Genomic DNA, 18,357 nt, shown 5'->3' on the forward strand with positions numbered 1-18,357 from the left:
TTTCTGTCTTTTGATACAGTGGTCATCTGTGAGAAACGTCAACCGAAGTCGGAGCAGAAGTCTAAGCCCTGTCCAACATCGTGGTAGCACAAGTAAAAGTGGGGTATTTATCACTCTGATTATCTTAAATTCTATGAAACAAATTTTTATATTGAGGAGTCGGTAACTTCCATTCCTTTAGCAATCCTTATAGAAAAATCAATAGTTTATTGGTCTGAGTATAGGCCAGATTTTTTCCATGGCCAGTTCATAAAAAACATATGCTTATAATCTCACTCTTTATTTTTTTCCCTTTTTATCATTACGGTACTCTTCATGACAAAGACCAAAAAATGGCAAAAATTAGTAAAACATTTTATTTGAGTTGAAAGAAATGTAAAATAATACATTTCACTGTGAAATATACTTTTACATAATAATTTTGTATTGTTTTCAATCTTATGTCTATGTATGTGTATATGTATTTGTGTATGTATTTGCATATATAAATATATACCCACAGAGATATATATTTTCAAAGAGTTCTCATGTTAGGATTACAACATATATTCTATTTGGATCAGTATAGCATCTACCTACAGGTAGATTGATGATTTGTTAGGATAGCATGAGATGCTGACTCTGGATTCTAAGGATCAATGTTCAAGTTCTGCTTTTGACATTATTGTGTAACCCAGAGAAAGCTATCTCATTTTCTGGGACCTTAGTTTCCTTTTCTATAAAATGAAGGTCCTTTGAGGTCCCTTCTAACACCAGAGGATGGCATTCAACAAAGTCAGTTCAGCAAACATTTGTTAGGTGTCTACTGTGTATAAAAGGCCCTGTGAGGGATAAGACACATACACAAGGTAGGTACGATTCCAGGTAGAGAAAGGAGCAGGACAAAGGTAGAGTCTATATCAAATGCTATGATAAATATAAGGAGAGAGAGAGAGAGAGATCACTTTCAGCCATACGGCTTCATCAAGGAGACAGCATTTGAGCTGGGTCTTGCAGGGAGAAAATGATTTTAATAAATGAAAATGAGGAGGGATAAGCCTACATTCCAGATAAGAGGTAGGAAAGGATAAGGGTAAAGAACAATTAGTAGCACACTTTGTCTGGAACATAGCATGTACTAAGGGAGAGTAGTAGAAAGAAGGCTGGAAAGGTAGATGGGAGGCAGGTTGTGGAGGCCAGGATCAGAGCCTTAAGTAGGTGGCATAAGAGTGTACAATGAATTTATTAGGCAACACGTGAAAATTTTTGAGCAGGAGAATGATTTCTCAAACCTGTGCAATAAGATTATTTTGGCAGCTATAGGAAGGAGAGATTGTAAGGAGGAGAGGCCAATGGAAGCAAGATCGGTTAGGAAGCTATGGAACTAGTCCAAGTGAGAAGTTTAAAGGTGAATCAGGGTAGTGGTACCGTGCCTGGAGAGAAGGAGCTGGATGTCAGAGATGTTGCTGAGAAGTCACTGATGTAGCTTCACATCTGATCATATGTGGGGACTGAGGGAGGAAAGGGGAAAGTCAGAGAAGACTGAGATTTTGCTCCCTGGTATCTTGGAGGATTGTGGTGCCATCAGCAGGAAGGCTGTTGTTTGCTGTTCTACAGAGAATAGTTTAGAAGCCTAGAAAGAATCAAATTTTCTCCCTCTCCCCATTAGATTTTAATAACTTTTGTTCTAATTTTTGAATGACAACCATCCATAAAACAGAGATTGCATTATTTTGGGTTCTCTTGGGCCCTAGTTCTAAATTCCTCTTTGACTTATTTATATGAACCTGGAAAATCATCTAAATAGACGGATTTGTATTTTTATGACGTCATTTAATAATAGCTAACATTTGTGTGGTACTTTAAGGTTTGCAAAGCACTTTAGCTGGCATCTTCTTTGATCTCTAACCACCCCAGGAGGAGGGGAGGACCTATTGTTATCCTAATTTCACAGACTAGGAAACAGACACTGAGAAATGACTTGCCCCAGGGTCACAGAACTAGCAAGTATCTGAGGAAGACTTCAACCCCAAGTCTTCCTGTCTCCAACTTCATGGCTGTATCCTTTGGGTCCCCTATCTCTCAGTGCCTTAATTTAAGACAAACTAACATTAAATCTCCAGTTTAAAAAATATATATATGTACATATACATATGTACGTATTTCTAGCCCACAGAGTCTTACAAGAGCTACAACTGGTAAACAACTTCAAAACGAAAAATAATTCTGAGTAATAATTATATATGATAATATATAACAATAATAATATACTATATAAGAATAAGAATAATTCTGAAGGGCTTTGGAGCCATTATTTAACTGGTATGAGGAAAAACCCCCAACAACTATGCTGTAAGTTTAAGTCCCATTAATCTGACCTTTTGTTGTCCTATGTTTTGTAGGTATCAAGAAGTCGAAGCCCTTCTCCAACAAGAAATATCAATACAAGTAAGTGAAGAATAGTTTATATCAGCAAAGTTCTTCAAACTCTTCCTAGTTCTGTCAGCCTCAGAATGTGTCTCTTTTGATGAATGGCCCATCCCAGTTGTATTTCTCAGTGATGCTTATGTTCCGGGTTGACAAAGACAGTATCTTGAGAGGCGGTGTCTGAGTTCGAACTCAGGAAACTTGGATTCCAGTCCTCACTCCACCTCTGAATTCTTGTTAGTTGTGGGACTTAGGATAAGTCACGTAACCTTTTGGAGCTCAATTTTGGGGATCACTTGAGATAATGTAGGTGAAAACATTTTGTAGATTATACACAGTGCTATGTAAATATAATAAACATAGGCATTGTTATTTTCATGTCATCTCTTGACCATTTGCTAATGACTTAGAAGTAGACAATCCTGTTCATCTCTTAGAGCTGTGTAAGGTTCTCTAAGAAGTGATGAATCTTCAGCAAAGATAGTCTGGCCACTACTCTGGGAGAAGATGAAAAGTTTTATTGCTATGAATTTAGCCTCCCCTTCTTTCTTTTCAAGCCTTGCTAAAAGAAATGAAAAGGAAGTGACAACTCTGTGTATATGTTTTTCTCCACTAGGGTTTTAAGTTGACTGGAAATATTTCTTTGCTCCTGTACATCTGGACAAACCAACTTCAGTGGTGCTTCCAACTATTCTGAGAGTTCTTCAAACCTCACTTAAGATAATGTGAATGACAATTCTGTATCGCTCGAAGGGGAGCGTTAAATTTTTTTGGCTTAGTGTGTTTTGATAACTTTAGACATGTTACTTTTTATATTTTTCTTTTAGAAATTAATTCAATTAATTTGATAAAAATGCATAGATGCTTACGATCATATTCATTTGATACAAGGCTTATTCCACAGTTTCAGGAACTCCATTGTTAATTACCATACTTTAGAAACAAAGATAAAAACATCTTAGTCAATCAAAATTTAGCCAATGTGAAACAGCACAACACAGGACATTTAATTTTACAATCACGAATTTTGATTTGAAAACAATGTTATCATATGGTGCTTTTTTGGTTTTGTTTGACCTTTTGTGAGACTGCATTATCTTAGGCTAGGAAATGTCTATTATATCTCTTGTTAATTGTCTCATTTTAAATGTGAAAAGTTTTTAACTAAGGGAATACTGTTACTTGCTTCTCTGTGCTTTCTGCCCCAAAATATGAGTATCAGGTCATGAGAATCACTTTGCTCTTATTAAATCCTGACTGTCACTGAAGGGGGAAATCTGTCAGTGAGTGCTCATCAGCTCTACTTTATCTCTTGGGATTACTTTGCTTTGTGCCAATGCATACCTAAAGTCTGACAATCTTACTTGATATGTATTCATTAGCGTTTCCATTTAAATGCACATAAAACTCAATTTTATTTGAATGAAATCACCCCAGGTCCTAAAATCTGGTGTAGCTGTTTTCTTCTTTCCTAGTAAGCTTTTCCTTTATTTGCTGAATAAAGAAAATATATATTTTAAAAAATCAGGTTACTAGACGGTTGCCTCCTTGGGATCTGATTTTATTTTTATCCTCTTCGCCTATAGGATCAGCCTTAAGCACAAGCAATACTTGACTATTTGGGCAAATGTACTTTTATAGAGGAACATAAGACTTGTAACAGCTCAAGAAATGGATTTATTAAGCCCATTAAAAAAAAAACAAAGGTACTTCAGATGATGAAGAAAACTCCGTTTGAGAAATCTTTCCAGGTCTAGCTTGCTGAGCAAATGGTAGAGGACAGAGGCGTGAGATTCTTTTCTGCCCTGACTGTAGTTATGTGCTGGTTCTCTTTTAAGTGTCAAGGTGATTATTTTTCTTCCTCTTAGTGTCTGTATATTACCATAACTGTGAAACAGCATGCTGTAGAGGAAAGAATATTGAGGTAGGGGTCAGGAGGGCTGGGTTCTGCTTGGCCTCTGACTTTTATAACTCATGGCAAGTCTGAGAATCAGGGACTACTACAGTTGAGAGATAGGACAACTGCTCCAATCTCTACCCTCATGGAGCAAAGTCCTCTATAACATCCTCTTTGGGCCTCACTTTACTCATCTATAAAACAAAAAAGTTAGACTTGGTGATCTTGATGGTCACTTCTGGTTCTTATATTCTGTATATATTATATTCCATATGTGTATGTATATATATATATATATATATATATATATATATATATATATATATATATATATATATATTCTATAATTCTCATTCTAACAGTTCATCTAAGATCCCACTGCATAAAAAGACAGGTGCTTATTTATTAACCTGGTTGGAAAAAAGGCATACCTATCCCAGTTTGTGTACACTTTACCCTGGTAGCTTACGGCTTCTATAGGTTTTTGGTCCTGTTGAACTGTGCGTTAGCTGAATTGGCAGACCACAATTTTCCCAAAGAACTCTGAGAAATTTCATATAACTAAAACCGGCAGACATTTTCAGCCAGGATGTTCTTGTGTTTCACCATCATTATACTTAAGTCTTAGGGACAGTGAAAATGAAAGGCTCTTTTCTTATAGTTTGGGTGGATGGTTGTTTCTGCATATTGGCAATATCCTACAATAGGACAATTCAGACAGATTGAGCTTTTGTTAAAAACAAGTTCTTTGTAGTGAAGTTCTTTCCCCAAATTTTTTCATATTTTAATAAAGTCCACACATCAAATACCTATTAGGTTCTGGGATCTAGTTTGATTTTGAACATTAATGAATCTGAATAATTGTAGAGAGAATCACCTGGAGGTTTCACCTAAATGTTGAGTTTGCCTTATATGCCAAGTGAGTGTTCAAATGAGAACATTAAATATTATGTAATTTTTACACAGTCAAGTTTTGCAAAATGTGCCTGGGACCACATAACAATGTGGACCTTGAGGTATTAAACCCAGTTTGTACGTTCAACATGGTGCCATTAGGTATTTTTAACTAATACTCAGTTCATTAAGATAAACAACGACAAAAGCTATTCCCGATGGCATGCTCTCTTCACCGAAATGTGGAAAATAAAGTCATGAACAGAGGGCCAAATAAATGTTAATCAGTTCTCACACTGAAGTAACAGCTTTGGAAGTCCTGAGAAATTTCAGGCTTACAGAATGTAGAAAAAGCACTGACTTCTCTTTCGAGGAACATGACTGAGCGGTATCATGATCTACATGGATCATAGATACATCCAAGAAACAAGACAAATATGAATTCTTTACACATTTCTTCATTTGAAGACCCACTTCTGCAGAATTTGAAGGATCTAACCTGGGATTCAGTGATTCCTTTTAGTTAATCTATCTTTGTCAGGGCTCCATGCTAAAGAAACTAATATGTGGGACTGGTGATTTTATTGGAACAGACTGAAATTATTGCTTTTGTTATCTGAGAAGGACTACGTTGCATTTTTAGTAGTTGAATTTGATTTTACACGACTTCATGTATCATCCATCATTTCTAGGCTAGAGAGTTTCGTAATTCCCTGATCATTTGAAAAACTGTATTTGGTTTATCCATCACTTAGTGATTAGAGTTTTCAATCCTCCCACTTTGTAGCATTATTTTGAAAAATTTTCTCTTGGCAGTTTTACTTATGTTGTAAACACCAGTTCCATTTTTGGATTTTCCATAACAAGGGGGACAGATTTTGTGAAAGATGAAGTCAGAGCACTATAACAACAAAAAGAATAAAGACATTAATTGAAAGATCTATGTATATTAAATGCAAGGGCCAAAGGCAACTCTTATATTATTAGAAATTTATAAAAAGCCTCTGCTGCTCTCTCAAAAAGTTTGTTGCTCATATACTTCAACTCTTAAGTGAGGATCACTATTTTTTAGTATAAAAAAAGCTTGAAATAAGATTAATAGGAGTTAAAGATGAGAGACAACTGAACTCCACAGAAAAATTCAGTGCTCTGGTGTATTTTTTCCAAATGTACATTCTACCTCCTATTTCCCCAGGTAACAGGAAAATTCTCTGAACATCACATTCGCTTCAGGCAATAGCCTTTTGCCAGCTGTGAGGCAGAGAGAGGAGGGCATTTGTTAGCAGCCATCATTTTAAGATATGCATAAATACAAATAAAGAGCAAGTGTTTGTGAGCTTTTCTATGGCAAATTCCATGACAAATATTCCTTGTCTTCAGTGGTGCTGCATTACAAGGTTTCTCGATTATCGTTAGGACTAAATCATATTATTAACCTCCCTCCAATGAGAGGAGACCCTGAAAGTGAGCCTATAACTGTTTATCTCACAAGGGTTTATTTAACAGCCAAAAGAAACATGACAAAACAAATTGCTCTGAGTCATTCACAGAAGGTCAATACAATCACCATCCTAACCACAAAAGCAAGGGTGACAAAGAACTGCCACTGTTACTATTTCTTTCTACATTGTAAGCAGCAAATGAATATGATCGTTGGGGTTTATGCTATGTTCCAGTGTAATAATAGTCATGACTGAAGTAATAATTCTGAAATACGTTGAAGTGTGACATGAAGTAAATTTTACAAATGCTGTTTGGTAGTAGTAGTTAAGGGCTCTTGAACCCAACTGTAACTAGAAGCGATTGTAACTCTCGTCTCTGAATTCTGACACTTGGGGATCAATTTGTGGTGGGGGATGCCCTGCATATGAGGTTAGATTTCTCTCTTAGACAAGGATACAAGTCTCATAACTGCATCGTTTACAATCACAAAACACTGAGATTGGGTTGTCTTTCATGACTCATCTAGAGTGCATTTTACACATAGAGGAATGGAAAATAAGAGGAGTGGTGATGGACACATTTTCAGCTCTACAGTACTCCTGTATCACTGTATCTATAGGGTGGGCTCAAGATCCCTTCGCAAGTGCCCTCACTGTTTAAGATTTAAACCCATTCAATGAACAGTGCATTTAGCCAGAGTTTGATGTGGTCAATGGCTGAAAATCCAAATCTGATGTCCCCAAATTCCCTTTGAACCATTTAGAAGGGATTTTTTAAAGTTACCTAATAAATGTCAAATATCAGCAAACAGCCATTAGTAAGGACTTTTATAACAGCAACAAACAATAAGAGCTAATATTTCCATAGTGCTATATCTTGGTTATCTATCTTATCGTCGTAATGCTATGATGTTGCTGTTACAGTTAATATTGTCCTCATTTTGTAGATTAGGAAACAGATTTGGAAAGGTTGAGAGACTTGCTCAGAGTGGCAAAGGTTGTTCTAAGATGAAACAGGATTATCTGACTCCAAATCCAGTGTTTGTTTTTTTTTTTTTAAATCACCTCCAACTACTTGTATTTACCCTTCACTATGAAAGAAAATGTTTAAGAGAACATGGATATACATGAAATCATGCTCTCAAAATAGAGAACAATATATTATAATATCATTATAAAGAGAATTTGTGTTCACTTTGTAGAATCACAATAATTAAAACAAGGGAAAGCCCTCTCATCACCACAAAGCCTACTGGCTCTTTGTCAGATTTGACCTTCCACCTCCACTACTCTTCCTTTGCAAAGGCTGTGCCTTATACCTGAATGCACTCCCTCCTCACTGGTGCCTTCTATAATTCTTAGCTACTTTAAAGCTTAGCTCATATGCCACTTTCTGTGGGAAATTCTTCTGATCCCTTAATTTTTTAGTATTGTCTTCCTCCTCAAATTATCTTGCACTTATGTATCTGCTTGCATGTTGTTTTTGCCTGTAGAATACATATTCCTTGAGGGCAAGCACTTTGAAAAATTTTGTTCTATATTCCCAGTACCTATCACAGTGCCTTGCATTCAGTAGGCACTTAATAAATGCCTTTATACTGAATTGAATTGACAAATTCCTCAGAGGTCAGTAAGTCCAACCTTCCTCTGAAGTATCTCCAACAAGTGGTCATCTTGGCACAGTAGACACTTGACTGGGGGTGGCAAGAGCAAGGAAGGTCAGATTTTTAGCTCTAGGAAGACCTTAGAGTCTAAAAGAATTCTCCCTCAAGCTAATAATGCCTGAACTCTTCCTTAGCCCTTAATGCTTCATTCTTTTAGTTTAAGGTTTGATTGCTTTTCAAAAATTTGATTGCTTTTCAGCAGTATTGACTTTGTTATTATCACTCATACCTTTGTGTGAATGAGTTTCAGACAATTTACTGAAAGTAGGTTTTGACAGTTGGATTTGAAGAGAGCCCTAAAAGTGGGGGTGGACTTGTGGGTAGAGTGGATAAAGGGGAGCAGGGAGGCTGGGACCCCAGAGACATACTAGCTATAAGTCACAGTTTTCTCTGCCTCACAAACACAACTAGTTGGTTGATGCAAAAGTCTTGTCCTTTGTCTGTTGCTCATTAGGCAACTTTGTCCTTAGACGGTAGTGTTTCTAAGGCCAAGGGCCCAGCGTGGCATCTATAAACACATTGGATTGCCTAAGTCAACTGCTTTTGATTACAAATTATGGGCTTTGAAACAATTTTACGTCTGTTGGCTGTTCTTACCTTGATTTTAAATCCTCTTGACTTTGCATATTAAAAAAAAAAAGAAAAAATAATGCATCTCTTTTTGTTTGTTTGTTTGGAATAATACATTTCTTCTGAGTGCGGTAAGAGAGGTGGTGCAAAATAATATATAGAGTTTGTATTCATTAAGTTGAAGATGACCACAGATCATTTTACAGTAACATAAGGAATCCTTCCCTCCCCATGTTACCCCATCTTACCACATTTTTCAGAAGCAGATTTGAAGTTACTGCTGATTTCATTGGAAACTGAGTTTCATGAGGTTCCTGACTGGTAGGGACTTTTACTCTTTAAGCGTGAAGGGAAATTAACAGCAGCTTATGACAAGCAGGATTACTACGAAAGATGATTATGTATTTGCCAATCACTGAGTGATAAATGGTCTAGCAAAAACTTAACTCACTGTTCATGACATCCTCCGTTATTTCTGGCCAAGGTCTAAAATTCAAGACATATAGGAAATGAATACAAATACAGAAGACCAAAAGCTATTTGCCCATGGTCTGTTGGCAAAAAGATAAAAAAAAACTATCAAAAATTTACAAACTTTTAACAGAAAAAGGATGATTTCTTTCAAATCACTAACAATAAGAGAAATGCAAATCAAAACAACTTTCTGGCTTCACCTCGTACTTGGCAAAGATGACAAAAGGTGGGAATAATTAGTGTTGGAGGTGGTGTAAAAAACTATATTAATATGCTATTTTTAAAGCTAGTTCTGGATATTCTTGGAATTCTACTAAGAAGTGAGTAAAATGCCCAAAACCTTTGACTTAAGAGATCCACTGCTAGGCATATACTCCAAGAAGGTAAAAAAAAAAAAAAAAGCCCCAGATACACCAAATTATTTATTATGGCTTTTCTTTTTGGAGCAGCAAAGAACTGGAAATAAAGTAGCTGCCTGTCTATTGTGTAATGACTGCACAAATTCTGGTATGTGAATGTAACTAGATTATTGCTGAATTGAATAAATAAGTAAATATAAAATGCAAGCAAACATGGGAAGATTTATGTGAACTGATGCAGAATGAAGTAAGCAGAACCAGGAAAGCAATGACACAACAGTATAAATGGAACACACAAAAATTTTTTTTAAACTCAATGCTATACAGTGGTAAGGAACCAACCTTGATGACTCTGAAAAAGAATTAGGAGACTGCATCCTATGCCCTTCTTTTCAGATGTGTTAGACTCTGAGTGTGGAACAGGACATGTTCTATTCAATCTACACTGATGTGTGGATTAGTTTTGCAGAAGTGTTTTCGTCTCTCTCTTTTTTTTATTTGTCACTATAAAGGATGGCCCTCTGGCTAGGATGGAAGGAAGGATATAAACAAAACATGTAAGATACAAAAGCATCAAAAACATTAAAAAAAGAATATGATGCTAGGAAGGACAAACATTTAGATAAGACAAAGTTCATTCCTTCATTCAATATCTCTGAATAAATGTATATTTGGAGCCTGATATTACAGCATACCAAATCTTCAGCATAAATTTTCCCCACAATTTATTATTGTATATATATATTCTACAAGTAAAATGATTTTTGTCCAAATGATTATACTTCCTTGCAGAGAAATCATCTATAAGATTTGTTTTGCCATCCATCACTCATTTCCATAATGGAGAACTTTGGCATGTTCATCTGTTGTGTGCTTTGGGGACATTTGATAATTTGCCACAAAAACTTGAAATATGATTTTTACAGGTGTGATACTCCCAAGAACATGATGGAATAGGGACAGAAGAAGAAAAGTTACAGAATAGCTATTTTCTTAACTTCCTTACAGTTTTACACTTTCTTTTGGTAGGATGTTATGTTTGAGCATGATTGTGTTAAAGTTTGTGAACTTATTTCCTGTGATATGCATTTATATTGCAGGCCCAATGGAGAAAAGGCTGGCCTTGAAGTCAGAAAGATCTGGATTTCAGTTTTACCTCTAACATATTCTGGTCATGTGATTAGGGAAGTCCCTTAACTTTTCAGTGCCCTTGGCAACTCTAGTAATCTTAAACTATAGATGAACTGATGATTTATTTCATTAGTTGTTACAAGTCATTAAACTGTAAGTCTAGATCGTACCCTCCCCCCTCCCCCCCAAATTATTAGCAAGTCCTTTTATACTATAGGGGAAAGGAGCAAACATTTATCACATGCCAGGCACTTTACAATGTTATTCCATTTAATTCTCACAATAACCCTGTGAGGCAGGTGCTCTTATTTCCCATTTTATGGTTGAGGAAACAAAGACAAACAAAGGTTAAATGATTAGCCCAAGGTCACACAGCTTAACAAGCATCTGAGGCTGGATTTGAATTCAAGTCTTCCTGACTCCAGGCTCAGTGTTAGATTCACTATAAATGCAAGTGAGCATTAGAAGTAGTTAATCCTGTCATTTGGTCATACTTTCAAATAAGCCTAGTGCAGAGGTGGGGGACTTGGAGCCTTGAGGCCACATGTGGCCTTCTAGGTCCTCAGGTACAGTCCTTTGCCTGAATCTAAACTTCACAGAACAAATATCCTTCATAAAAGGGTTTGTTTTGTATAACTTGGACTCAAAAGGTCACACTCAAGGACCTAGAAGGCCACATGTAGTCTTGAGGCTGTAGGTTCCCCACCTCTGGCGTAGTGTAACAGAGTGGATAGAAGGTCCAAAACACTCCCCCTCCTCCTTGACGCATACTGATTGTGTGACTGGGCAAGTCACCTAATTTCTCATTGCTCTAGGTAGCTCTCTAAGACCATGAGATGCAGAGAAGGTGCTGATGCATCAGCATATCAATGGAATCATAGATTGAGTCCCTAAAATGTTCCCTATCTTTCCAATTGATGCTGGATACTTCAGACTTGGGAGGATCTTCATGGGAGTTCATTAGATTGTGCTCAAGAAAAACTCAGGAAAGTGCACAAAAAGTATGTCATGTAATGCAAGTTTAGCTTTGTTCTCTGTTTCTGTCCCCTGTGTACTAAAATGAGTAGTATTTGATGATCTCTGTGGGTCCTCTTCCCCTTCTCCATCTGTGCCCAGTGTTAGAGGCAATAGGGGAAAATCAATGAAACTAACTTTCCTTTCCTTAGATCTGCATCATGGTCCCAAATATTGGGATCTTGGGCTGTCCTTCTTTAGCTAGAATTTTACTCACAGCTGAATAGATCACTTGGCTATTTCTCTTTATGTAGCAAAAAACCAGATATCTCAGTACTGGGAAGCACTTGAAGTTTCCATATAAAATCTAAGGCTTTTGTAGGGTTAGAAAAACAAACACAAAGTCCTATCCTTGTAACTTGCATCGCTACCAAAAAATCGATCCCATGTAAACTTACAGAGGAGAGCAAAACAGGCACAGTCCAAACTGGAACCCACTGTGAATTTGAATGCATGTGCTAAATTATTCCAGATCAGCCAGCTCCCTTCCTGGATTTAGCTTTTCTTCATCAGACAGCGAAAGAGACATACTATGAAGTAAAAGTATATATATATATATATATATATATATATATATATATATATATATATATATATGTGTATACATACATACACACACATATAAAACTCTTTTAAAAAATATTCATTTATTTGAGTTCTGAATTCTCTCCTGCCTTCCTGACAAAAGAAATGTATCAATTATACATGTGAATTCATGCAAAATATTTTCATATTAGCTATGTTGCAAAAAAAGGGAAAAATTATGCTTCAATCTGCCCTCAGGGTTCATCAGTCCTCTCTCTAGAAAGGGACAGCATTTTTCATAAGTCCTTCAGAATGGTCTTGGATCATTGGATTGCTGAGAATAGTTAAGTCATTCACTGTGGACCCTTGCATTATTGCTACAATTGTGTATAATCTCCTGGTTCTGCTCATTTCACTTTGTGTCTATTATATGTCTTTCCAGGTATTTCTGAAAATATCCTTTTCATAATTTCTTATAATATACTAGTATTCCATCACAATCATGTGTCACAACTTGTTCTGCCATTCCCCAGTGGATGGGCATCCCCTCAAGTTCCAATTCTTTGTTAACACAAAAAGCTGCTATAAATATTTTTGTACATATAGTTCCTTTTCCTTTATCTTTGATCTCTCTGAGATACATACTTACTAGTGATATTTATTGGGTCAAAGGGCATAGTCAGTTTTATAATCCTTTGGGCATAATTCCAAATTGTTCTCCAGAATGCCTGGATTAGTTCATAACACCACCAACAATGCGTTAATGTTCCAAATTTTCTATTTCCCCTTCTGTATTTGTTATTTTCCTTTTCTGTAATGTTAGCCAATCTGATCTCTATCCTTGAAGTGGCAACTCAGAGTTGTTTTAGTTTGAATTTGTCTAATTGATATTGATTTAGAACATTTTTAATATGACTATAGATAGCTTTGATTTCATCTGAAAACTTCCTGATCATATCCTGTAACCATTTATCAATTGGGGGGAATGACTTTATATACAACTCTTGACCATGGTTAGTACCCTTCAATATTGGGCACTGGAAATGAGAACCTGTCGTCCTGGGAAATCCCTCATCCCCTCTCCACCTGTATCCAGTTTTAGAAGCAGCAACAAAATAATCACTAACTGGTGAGAAGGAAAGAATCTTGGTAAGGTCCTCTTGTCACCAAATGTCATTTTCATAATTTTCCAGAAGATGGCACTATTGCTTAAGAAATGGGAAAGGAAAGAAAAAATTCAAAATAGAAAATAAATTCCTGGAGTATACAGTTTAGTTGTGAGTATGGTGGTACCACATAAATCGAGAAGATAATTTCATTTGTTAAAAGATGGCCCGAAAAGATGGAACGAAATGTGAAAGATACAAATATAAACCTGAAGGGTTTAATTGTCTCCTCATGAATTTGTGTACTTTGTCCACGTTAGGGAAGTAGGAGTTACTTCTATGCCAAGCACCTATTATTTACCTTAAACATGTGACCTAGGGCAGCTAGGTGGCACAGTGGTCAGCGTTTCAGCGCTAGAGTCAGGAAGACCAGTTTTCCTGAAATTCAAATCTAGCCTCACATACTTTCTAGCTGTATGACTCTGGGCAAGTCATTTAACTCTGTTTGCCTCAGTTTCCTTATATGTAACATGAGCTGGAGAAGGAAATGGCAAACCACCCAATATCTTTACCAAGAAGATCCCAAATGGACAAATTGGACATGACTGACAAGGACTGAACAACGTGACCAAAGCCCACCACAGTTTTTTTTTTAAGCAAATACTTTTGGTGCTCTATAAAGTTGTACAGTAAGTAATAGAGATCTCTATCCTTAAAGCATCCGTGGAGTTTCCTCCTTTATTAGGTACTTTTATTCAATGTAGGCACATTGGAATTGAGCATGAGAGATGTAGAGCCAAAAAAAGTTGAGAAGTTCTAGTTCCTTGCCTGGAAAATGAAATAGTACAAAAAGATCCCTTTCCGTCTAAGACATCTAAGACATAAGGATTCTAACAGAATGAGTACCTCTCAGAGTTACTCCAGGGACTAACCAAACTGGTACAGAATGGATTGAAAGAGGATGTAGCAGGTAGGGAACCAACATTAATTATAGCTCATCATCATTTAAATAATTTTTAGTTTTTACTGATATCTTCTGTTTTTGCATCATTTTCATTTCCCAATATTGCCTCACTTCCATTTCCTAGTTAGTGAACCTGTATTTGTATAACAAAGAATAAAAAAGAAGGGAAAAAAGCAATGCAGAAAAACTCATCTGGGTGTGTGTTAATGAACTCTCAAGGTAGTATTGGCAATGTGGGAAGTTTATTTTCTCCTCTCTTCTTTGAGGATAAGCTTACTCACTGTAATAGGGGCAGCTAGGTGGTGCAGTGAATAGAGCACCAGTGCAGGAGTCAGGAGAACCTGAGTTCAAATCTCACCTCAGACACTTGACACTCACTAGCTGTGTGACCTTGGGCAAGTCACTTCACCCCAATTGCCTCATCCTGGGTCATCTCCAGTCATCCTGATGAATATTTGGTCACTGGATTCAGATGGTTCTGGAGAAGTGAGACTGGTGACCTTGCACAGCCCTCCCTCACTCAAAACAAAGTCAAGTCCAAGTCATGTCATTATTTCTCTGATGGCATAGTCTTCTTTGGCAATGAAGGACGAACACACTCGTTTTAACAGCTAACGCTTAGTTTGCAAAGTGCAAACATGAGTTAACTCAGATATTTTTTTTTCCTTTCCATTCGTTCTGTATATTATTTTCCTGGATATATTTACTTTGTTCTACTAATGGTCATAAAAGTCTTCCTATGCTTCTTAATAATTTGGTGTATATGGGACCTTTCTATCTTTGACATTCTTGAGGGTCCATGTCCAGCAGTGTGATCTCTCAATCAAAGGATATGGATATTTGAATCACTTTCTTAGCAAAATTTCAAATGTCTTTCCAGGTTGGTTAGACTAATTTACAATTCCACCAGCAATGTATTAGTGTGCCTATTTTTCCATTGTCTCTGATTCACCATCATTTTTATGGTATTCATTTGCTCATATCCAGGAAGACTTATCCTGACAAATATATAAACTCTCTTTTTGACTCCTCTGGACCTGCTTTTTGGTATTTTTAGTATCTTATCGTGAAGCAAGGAAATTTATTGTGGATTGCAAAGCTTGCCTTTCAAAAGTTGGTCATCTTCCTTCATGGAAATTTAAAGTAAGTTGCTTCTTGAAAGCTGGTTTACAGCAGATTTCTTCTCTTGCCTTGTGTTTTTATTCTTATGTTTTAATGTATACTTACGAATAGAAGGACAAAATTGTGTAGAATCGGTTAGTCAATTGAAATAAAGCTTCAGCTGATGATCACAAGCATAAATTTAAACACTAGCTCCCCAAGTAAAATTTCTCAAAGATCTTCTTCCTCATCTCCCTTCCCCCCCAATTCCCCAGCCTCCAGAACCTTCCTGCTTTACATCTAAGGATATAGCTAAAGGAGACCACATATGCATCATTGGGTGTCTCAGTCAATAATGGATCTCAGTCAAAAATGGATTCCCATTTTTCATACACAGTGAGAAAGCCTGATTTCAATCCCTGTGGGGAAGAAATATGTGACAGTGATTTAAATGAGGATCTTTTTTGTTCTCCTAAGTATGCTGAGTATTATTCTGGCTATGGCACTGTAGCTTATCACAGGGACCTTCTTTTTTGAGTATTTTGCATAATGTTTTTCAGTCATTTCAATCATGTCTGACTCTCTGTGACCCCATTTGGGGTTTTCTCGGCAAAGATACCGGAGTGCTTTGCCATTTTCTTCTCTAACTCATTTTACAGATGAGGAACTGAGGCAGACAAAGTGACTTGCCCAGGGTCACAGAGTAAAGGCCTAAGCTTGGGTTTGGACTCAGGTCCTCCTGAATCCAGGACTGATACTCTATTGTGACACTTACCTGCCTTATATTGAGTGATATTAAATAATGATAATAATGATAATATAATTTAACTAATTTTAATATTTGCAAAGTGCTTTACAAATGCTATCTCATTTTATCATCCCAAAATCCTTATGAGATTAGGTACTGTTATCATCCCCATTTTACAGATGAGGAAACTGAGGCAAATAGGGTTAAGTGACTTGCTCAGGATCACATAACTAGTAAATGTCAGGAACCAAATCTGAAGTAAGAAAATGAATCTTCCAAATTCCAAGTCCAGTGCTTTATCCATTGCACCACCTAACTGCCCCATTATAGTGTGTTGTTATTAATTAGCATAATTATTTGTTAGTTTTTAGTAACTTTTAGTGATGGAGATAGGAAAACCAACGCCTAGGATGCTAAGAGCATTATGAACTGTTTCACGAAATAGAACTTTGGTTCCCTTTGTCTATGAAGAAAGAGAATGTGGTGCAGTGGTCAGAGTGCTGAATTTGAAGTCAGAGGACAGTAGATTTTAGGATCCACAGAGACCTTAAAGGTAATCTAGTCCAATGTTTTTACACAGGAGAAAACTAAGGTTAAGTGACTTGTCCAAGGTCAACAAAGGTAGTAAGGAGCAGAGGCAGTTTCAAATCTGGCTTCTCTGACTCTAAATTCCATGTTCTTTCTGCAGCATTAACCTGAGTGCATGACCTCAGCTCTGCCACTTATTAGCTATGTGACCTTGGGTAATTACCTTGGGTAATCACTATACCTCTCTGGGTCTCTTTTTATTTTTCTTTCTTTTATTTTTGTTGGGGCAACCAGAATTAAGTGACTTGATTTGCCCAGGGTCACACAAGTACTAAGTATTTGAGGCTGGATTTGAACTCAGGTCCTCCTGACTCCAGGGCCACTGTTCAATATCTGCTGTGACACCCAGCTGCCCCCTGTATTTATTTTTCAAAGGAAAATGTGTCAAATATTCTTGAATCCTGCTAGATAATCACTACAGTCCCTTCCACTTCTGAATCTAGGATCTTGCAATAATTAATCTATCCTTTCCTATAAAAATGTACTGGTTTGGAAATCACCCTTGGTGATTGTACATCATCCAGTTCCCAGGTCATCCAGCTCTCACTCTCTGGTGGCCAGGGCTTTCTTAAGGTTGTATCTGATCTGGCTTAATTCTCTCCTCACTGGAGTTTCTTTCTTGTGAATTCTTGTATGAAAATGAGTGTATGCCTTGTGAAGAGTTAACCTGCTGGTGATGCATAGGCTGGCAAAGTGTACAGTGACAAATGAGTATTTTCTGGGCTCACAGAACAACGCATGCTTTATAGAAACCATAGGAAAACATCCCATTTGGAAACAATCCTGCGTGCTCATCCCACTCTCACTACAGAGTTTCCTCTCTAGGAACAAACCTCTCTCCAAGGACTGTAAATTATAATTAAGCAATTAGACAGTTTTTCTTAAAGATTCTAGAATTGTGCTCCTAAAATTCTTGAAATGAACCAAAAGTTTTTCTTTTCTTTGTCCCACTCCTACAATCATTACAATTTTTTTTTTTACATGGAGGAAAAGATGTTAAGTTGTAAACCAATGTCTGGGTGCACTATGGAAACTAAGCAAATCAGGTCAAAGGATGTATTTAGTTAGTCTGATCCCAGAATCCTCTTTTTGTCATAGTCTTTATTCTCCTTGCCTCTGGATGTCATCCTTGTCTATGATTTGAGTTTCCAGGATGATCTCCCTCTGCTTTTTATTACCAGAAATCCTAACATGGAGGAGGGGGGAGGCCATTGGTTTTAGGAGAATTCTCTTTGTTCATTTCAAGTCATAATCCCACCTGACATCAGAACCTTCTCCATGGAAAGCCCATGTAATGTCATGGCCAAATAATTTTGACTTCAGTGCCAGCTTTAACTTCAAACTCCATTTGTTGGTTGAACGGTTGGAGTCAAAGAGGCAGCCCTATTCATTCCTTCTCAGAGATGGGGAAGGAGATAGACAGAGGATGAAAGAAAGAAAAAAAAGGCAGTGGGTCTTTATAAATAAAACGCTT

The 18,357-nt window shown here is 36.9% G+C and overlaps 1 protein-coding gene across 12 annotated transcripts in view; it reads left to right on the plus strand.

The window, feature by feature from the left end:
* The window catches only part of SPATA18 (spermatogenesis associated 18), a 105,260-nt gene that overhangs the window by 37,097 nt on the left and 49,806 nt on the right, over nt 1-18,357 (plus strand). For 11 of the 12 annotated variants that reach the window (XR_011969585.1, XR_011969584.1, XR_011969583.1 and 8 more), the window contains 2 exons: nt 20-103; nt 2,382-2,427. Coding sequence is in view for 4 of the 12 variants with exons in the window: in XM_072620751.1 (XP_072476852.1) it covers nt 20-103; nt 2,382-2,427 (130 nt within the window). In the remaining 8 variants the exon portion in view is untranslated. Of the gene's footprint in view, nt 1-19; nt 104-2,381; nt 2,428-3,022; nt 3,132-18,357 lie in introns of all 12 variants that reach the window. The other variant, XR_011969589.1, reaches the window with a different exon arrangement.

The sequence above is a fragment of the Notamacropus eugenii genome, chromosome 6 (assembly GCF_028372415.1).
Source record: "Notamacropus eugenii isolate mMacEug1 chromosome 6, mMacEug1.pri_v2, whole genome shotgun sequence".
In the NCBI taxonomy this organism is placed as follows: Eukaryota; Metazoa; Chordata; class Mammalia; order Diprotodontia; family Macropodidae; genus Notamacropus; species Notamacropus eugenii.